The sequence below is a fragment of the Lottia gigantea genome, assembly GCF_000327385.1.
Source record: "Lottia gigantea unplaced genomic scaffold LOTGIsca_123, whole genome shotgun sequence".
NCBI classification, from domain to species: domain Eukaryota; kingdom Metazoa; phylum Mollusca; class Gastropoda; family Lottiidae; genus Lottia; species Lottia gigantea.
Window position 1 is genome coordinate 714730 of NW_008707279.1, and position 7731 is coordinate 722460.

Sequence of the window (7731 nt, forward strand, 5' to 3'; positions counted from 1 at the left end):
TAGAAAAGACAATAATAAAGGAAATTTTGCATTTGAGGTATGTTTGAAGGAACTATATTTCTTGTACTTCCCAAATCAACTCCTGAAAATGTTGAACCAGTCCCTGTAGAAAATTCCAAGAATTCCTGGACATGATAAATGAATCAGGGACACCTTTTGCTTCTATTTGCATCATTTTGATTCCTAATCTAACATTTGTGGCTGCAATGTAACAATTTATAGAAATCTAGAATAGCATATAACAAAACACAAGACAATATTATGGAATATAACACATTTCTTTAAGGTGGGGCACATAACGTTTCAACACAATATACACCTGTTGTCATCAGAAGGTAATGTCCCTCTTAATCTCTTTATTGTTTCTTGTTGGTATATATTTTTTTATGTTTTATTCTCTTGCCATTACATCTGATGACGACACGTGTATATTGTGTTGTGCCCAACCTTATTAAAGAAGTGTGTTATATTCCATAATATTGTCTTGTGTTTTGTTATATCTGCTCCTCGCTTCTATATCGTTTAAATCTTATAGAAAAGCTCACAATATTGTTATGTTATTATCCACAGTATAGACCTATTCAAATCAAATACATAACTTGAATGCCTTCGACATGCATGAAAAGGCCAGAAAATTTTTAAAATGGGGGGACTACCTTAAGTGAGATATTTCACATTTATAAATCATGGCCACCCACATATGCAAAATAACGACCAATAAACATAATTATTTGCAGAACGTGATAGATTTGTTTGCCATAATGCTAAAATATTCTGTCATGCCACCATTCAAGTAACTCAGTAAAAGGTTTTATAAGAGATACTTTCTTATAGAAGCACTGGCCTAGGTCACAAGTAGGGACTATAGATTTCAGCATTGGAATACATCAGTTTGATAGAACTGGAGAGATTTACAAGATAAACAAATAATTCAGAAATGCAAAGCAATTGTTTCAGGGAGTTAATGAAAGGGGATCTAATCTACCATGGACAAGAACATTACTCAGATTTTTATTCCTTTTGTAAGCAGTCAGCAAACGTTTAGTGCAGATGTTAGGGAATTCATCCTGAATTGTAGAATTGTAGGTGGCAACGAAAGGTATAAATTGATTGACAGACGGAATAAGTTAAAAATGGACCATAATGGCAGGATGACTAAGCAACAGTGTGCCAGGTTTACGTCCAAGGGGGCGAAATATCTGAGATTGCTTGAATTCCAAACCTAGCTAGTTATGAGATTTTTGCCTGAGAACTTGCTTTCGAGGCTGTGAGGAGGGACTGCTGTCCCCCTTTGGCTCCGCTACTGCTTATCAAATTTGGAAAAATTATGTGCCTCAATTCACCAAAAATCAAATTTACTTACTGTTTTAATGTAAACAAAAGAGCTGTTACTAAAACATTATAACTTAAAAGTACAGTAAATACAAATAAACTTTGGGGGGGACACATACTATTAAGTAAAAGTCAACAAAATTTTGCCCTACTTATTTGACCTAAAGAAAGCCAGTGAAAGAGATAAGGTCATTTATACTAACTCAAGCTAAAAATAGAATGGCCATTGTAAGGTGAAGGATAGTCCAGTGGTAGATAAAAGTACAGAAAAGATGCCACTCAAAGCCACAGTATTTTTGATCAAAAAGATGTCTTAAGACTCCGTTAGACCATTGGCACCTGTCTTAGAAACAGGATTTTTTTTTAGCTGAGCCAATCACTAATAGTGTTCACAGATTACAGCCTTCAAATCCATATGTGTGTCCAGAATTATCTATGTTTGAAAGTTAAAATGACAACTCGTCTTTTCTTGATACTCTACGATCTGCTCCCCTGAATTAATAATTAATAGAGAAAAAGTGCAGTATTTGTACTTCTGAAGACATTCATTCACGTCCCAAATCAACTCACTTATCTATAAAGAAATTCTCAGGTATCTCGTCAGAAATGTCACTGCCATTTCATGTGGGCGTATTATTACCTTACAGTATATACTATAACTAACAAACAGTCATATGGACAATAAAATCTCGTAACTCGTCAGAACTGTCACTGCCATTTCATGTGGGCGTATTATTACCTTACAGTATATACTATAACTAACAAACAGTCATATGGACAATAAAATCCACCATACATCAACTATTCCAATAACAAAAAATCCTCACTGTTCAAATAGTGGTCAATACATTAATTGTAGAGCAATATATAGATACCATAGTACTGTAACACTGATATACGGTCTTTACTATAATTAACAATTAGTCATATAGACAATAAAATACACCATCATAATAACGAAAAATCCTTACTGTTCAAATAGTGGTCAATACATCAATTGTAGAGCGGTATATATATATACCATAATACTGTAAATTGTCTATACTATAATTAACAATTAGTCATATGGACAATAAAATCCACTATTATAAAATATTCCAATAACGAAAAATCCTTGTTGTTAAAATAGTGCTCAATACATCAATTGTAGAACAATATAATATACCACTGTTAAAATAGTGCTCAATACATCAATTGTAGAGCAATATAATATACCACTGTTAAAATAGTGCTCAATACATCAATTGTAGAGCAATATATATATATACACCAATATACAGTATTTACTATAATTAACAATTAGTCATATAGACAATAAAATCCACTATTATAAAATATTCCAATAACAAAAAAAATTTACTGTTAAAATGGTGTTCAATACATCAATTGTAGATCAATACAGAAATATTAAAACAGAACCTAAAAAAACATGTTGAAATTCAGGCTATGTATCTTCAGGCAACTGAAATATTTCAACCTGTGTTCCTACTGAAGATGAATGAGTATTCCATATTAATAGAAACAAAGGAAGGTCCTCATAAGGCCTTAAATTATATGACATACTTTGTTTGAAACAACCTTTGGGTCATATTGATCTACTTTTCTACAACTCACTGTACTTACTCAACAAGGCCGGCTAGACTATTATTGTAATATCAGTAAAAGTCGAACAGCTCATATTTCGCAAAATATTAATGATACAAAAATAAAAATGGTACCATTAAAGAGTAAAATCACGCCTCTTTTCTTTTATCCCAATATCTTTGCTGAACCTCGAAGGCTAATACCATGATATGCTATATTACATGAGTGGTATATGCGGAAATGTTTGACCGACATTTTTGGTCTCACGACATAGCAATCGTGTATATACATGGCACACGAAATAGTTCAAATTCAGATCCTTAACAACAGTTTTCGGACATGTCAAGTCATAATAAATGGCAAAAGTATGTCCTGTAATATTGTCAAACATGTCTACATCAATTTTATACAAAAATATTACTTACTTTTTCTAATAAATCGTCATCAAATTGACCTAAATCTATAGTATCTGCTTGTTCGCCGCAATATAACGGTAAATAGCTAGTGTATTATGGGAAACCAAGTTTATAAAGTCCTTGAGTGTATATAGTGAGTGGGCGGATCCACAGAACTATGTACTATTAATAGCATATTATACAGGTATATGGCGGATCTTATATATGGGTCGAGGTAGGCTATAATTTAGGGGAAAGATGGGCATAATATAGATATGTATTCACAAAAGTTTGAAATAAAAATAATGTACCGTACTTGAATTTAATGCGTTATTGGAGCATAAAGTCCATGCAAATATTCACAAATGCAAGGCCAGGCTAAAATTATCGATTCAATATGCCTATAGTAACCTATATGAAATGAAATGAAGTTTTATGCCCTACTTTTTCCACCTAATTGAGATAGTAAAGGCGGACAATGTCATGCAGTGTGCAATGAGGGAAATAGTGTCAAGGCAGTGGCATTGGCAGTGGCCTATTCTTTTTTCGATTTTCAAATGTCGAGGCATCTTTTAATGTTCCTTAGACTCAGAAACGATATTTTTTGATAAGACAATCAGCATTAGTGTCCAGAGCTCACCGTCGAAGTTTGAGCCTTCAAATCCATGTGTCCAGAATTATCGGCGTTTGAAGGTTAAAAGACGAGTTCTTTTTCTTGAGGCGCCGCCATATCATATAGAAAAGACATCTATAGAAATAAGAAAAGAAATTTCAAGTTTGAGATATTTTTTTTAAGGAATTATGCAATTTTTGTACATTTCTAATACATATACTCAGCACTCAAATCAACCCCCGAAAATGGTGCACCTGTCCCTTTAATACAGTATAAATTGGACTTTGTTTTCGTCCTACTTTCTTTGCCATCTGGCAAAATATTAATGTCGAAGGACAGCCTTGAGCATATACGAGCCTTCATTTATTATCCCATCCAACAGACTCGAAAATTTTGGATGGTCAAACCGCAGCAATGGAACGTGCCTCAATCTCGTGGCAAATGAATATATGTCCCCCTCCCCTCCCTGAAAAATATAGATGACTTACATGTCATGTTGTGTCACATATGTAGTCGAGGCCACCTTGAAAAAGTTTGTGAAATAACGTATGTATAATTTTGCACTATAACGAGTAAAAGTAGTTTATTTCAATATTCAATGATTTATCAATTAAATAGCAACAGATATTTGATGAACAGTACATTAAATTGATCCAAGGCCAATTAGATAAAAAATATAATGACAATTTTTTCAGAATTAAAGGGGTAATTCCTGTAAATTTTTCTCCAAAACCATGGTAGCATAATTCTGTTTAGGATATGTTTCTATGACCACAAAAAAAAAATTTCGGTCGTGACATATAGTACATTCTATTATCAAAATTTTTCTTATCTTATTGTTGCCACCAAATAAAACTTTTGTTCACGCCAGTCCATGGATGGGTTGTTACACTCTTAAAGGGATAGTAGCGCCATTTTTAGGGTTGAATTTAGTCTTGAATATATGTAAATAGTTTTCAGAATTACAAGAAATGTACAAAAATCACATAATTTCTCTAAAATACTTCAAACTAGGCATTTTGCCCACTATTTCTATATATGTCTTTTCTATATATTATCACAGAGTATCTTAAATTGACGAGTCGTCATTTTTTACATTCAAACAGACACAGATAATTCTGGACACACATGGATTTGAAGGCTCAAATTTCGACGGTGACCTGTGAACATTATTACTGATTAGCTCCGATAAAAAAAATCCAGTTTTTGAGACTAAAGTATGATTGGTCAAAAAATAGCCTTCTTGTCCCTTTAAGGGTGTTGCTTAATACATAAGTGTTTTATGTACACGCCACGATGGGTGTATATAAAACGTTACTCCTTACGCCAGCTGGTAAAAATACTGATTACATCCCAGTTCATGTTATATAATAGGCTACACTTTGTTCTTTAACACTCGTATTAGTGTTGTATTACACTTTTGACCCACTATTCAGATGTTGATAATGTATGGGGCCCACAATTATCCGCATTTGAAAATTAAAATGACGAGTCGTCATTTCTTGAGTCTTTAAAATACATGGAAAAGACATATATAGGAATAGAAAATGGAATTCCTAATTTGATTTAATTTTCTTGACAATGGGTGCACTTTAATTTGGCATACATCATTGGCCTTAGATGTGGTCAAAGGGAGAGAATTTATATTATTGTGGTTCGCGTAGACAGGACTCACTCCACTAATTCATTTGCTATCTCTTCCCATGTTAAAACACGAAATTCAACCTTCTATAACTTTTTCCAGAAATCTCGTTGAAAGCTTTCCAACATGTCGAATGAAAGCCTGACCAATTCTCAATGTCTCCTAAAAAATTCATTATATGATGACCAGGAAAATTTTGAGTTACTAAAATTGAAAGTAGACTACTACCGGTTATACTCATCCGCTAGAGTTTGGCACTTCACAAAACGACTATTTTTAGAATTAGCCTTCCAGACATCAAATTCCAAATCTAGACCAAATTTTACCCAAAAATAGGCAGGCAAAAACCCCAAAAGGGAGAGAGAAAGAAGATTTCTAAAAATAGCCTGGACTAGCCTGGACTACATACAATCATTTGCATAAAATGTTTTAGTGGAGTGAGTCCGCATGTACTTAAAGGACTCACTCCACTAATTCATTTGCCATCTCTTCCCATGTTAAAACACGAAATTCAAACTTATACAACTTTTTCCAGAAATCGTTGAAAGCTTTCCAATATGTCGAATGAAAGCTTGACCAATTCTCAATGTCTCCTAAAAAATTCAATATATGATGACCATGAAAATTTTGAGCTACTAAAATTGAAAGTAGACTACTACCGGTTATACGGACTCACTCAGTCTAGGCTATTTTTAGAAATTTGATGTCTGAAATTGCATTATCTTTCAGATTTGGTGAGATGATGAGAGACCTAAAGGCGGAAGGCTAATTCTAAAAATAGTAGTTTTGTGAAGTGCCAAACTCTAGCCTTCTGCCTTTAGGTCTCTCATCATCTCACCAAATCTTACAGATAATGCAATTTCAGATATCACATTCGAAATCTAGACCAAAAATTACCCAAACATAGGCATCCAAAAAGCCCAAAAGGGAGAGAGAAAGAAGATTTCTAAAAATAGCTTGGACTACATTCCTATTCATTCATTCATTCATTCATTAATTAATTCATTCATTCATTCATTCATTCATTCATTCATTCATTCATTCATTCATTCATTCATTCATTCATTCATTCATTCATTTCCATTGCATTCTCTAGCTCTCCCCCAATGTGCATAAAAGTGAATTCTGAGCACTTCTTTATTTTGCGGAAAAGTGCCAAAAAATCCGGTTTTTCATGGACAAAACTAAAATGCTCAGTGCTTCCAAAGTAAGGCAGATATGGAATCGCGGTTTGTGGCATTGCAAAGCTAAGATTTCAAACTAGTACCTGTCAAAATTTCATCATCCTATCTCATCTGGTTTGACCGTGGTGAAGCTGCAAAATTTGGATTTTCAAAAAAGTCAAAATTGGCCAATTTCAACAGGTAGCTACCTGTGGTACCAAAATCCATTTTTGGGTCGAATTATTTTGGTCTCGGAAATCGATGTAACCCGGTTTTTTGGACTCGGTGCTTCTCTAGCTCTCCCCCAATGTGCATAAAAGTGAATTCTGAGCACTTTTTTTTTTGCGGAAAAGTGCCAAAAAATCCGGTTTTTCATGGACAAAACTAAAATGCTCAGTGCTTCCAAAGTAAGGCAGATATGGAATCGCGGTTTGTGGCATTGCAAAGCTAAGATTTCAAACTAGTACCTGTCAAAATTTCATCATCCTATCTCATCTGGTTTGACCGTGGTGAAGCTGCAAAATTTGGATTTTCAAGACTAGACTATTATTGTAATATCAGTAAAAGTCGAACAGCTCATATTTCGCAAAATATTAATGATACAAAAATAAAAATGGTACCATTAAAGAGTAAAATCATGCCTCTTTTCTTTTATCCCAATATCTTTGCTGAACCTCGAAGGCTAATACCATGATATGCTATATTACATGAGTGGTATATGCGGAAATGTTTGACCGACATTTTTGGTCTCACGACATAGCAATCGTGTATATACATGGCACACGAAATAGTTCAAATTCAGATCCTTAACAACAGTTTTCGGACATGTCAAGTCATAATAAATGGCAAAAGTATGTCCTGTAATATTGTCAAACATGTCTACATCAATTTTATACAAAAATATTACTTACTTTTTCTAATAAATCGTCATCAAATTGACCTAAATCTATAGTATCTGCTTGTTCGCCGCAATATAACGGTAAATAGCTAGTGTATTATGGG

General features: G+C 33.7%; 1 protein-coding gene across 1 annotated transcript; it reads right to left on the reverse strand.

Moving 5' to 3' along the window:
* Positions 1-52: 52 nt before the first annotated feature.
* LOTGIDRAFT_171963 (hypothetical protein) lies at positions 53-6957 on the reverse strand (the record flags this gene model as incomplete). The annotated part of the gene is made up of 4 exons (XM_009048531.1): positions 53-226; positions 3342-3417; positions 6033-6159; positions 6939-6957. 4 exons carry the CDS (start codon positions 6955-6957, stop codon positions 53-55), a joined length of 396 nt encoding a protein of 131 aa, XP_009046779.1.
* Between the last annotated feature and the right edge of the window lie 774 nt (positions 6958-7731).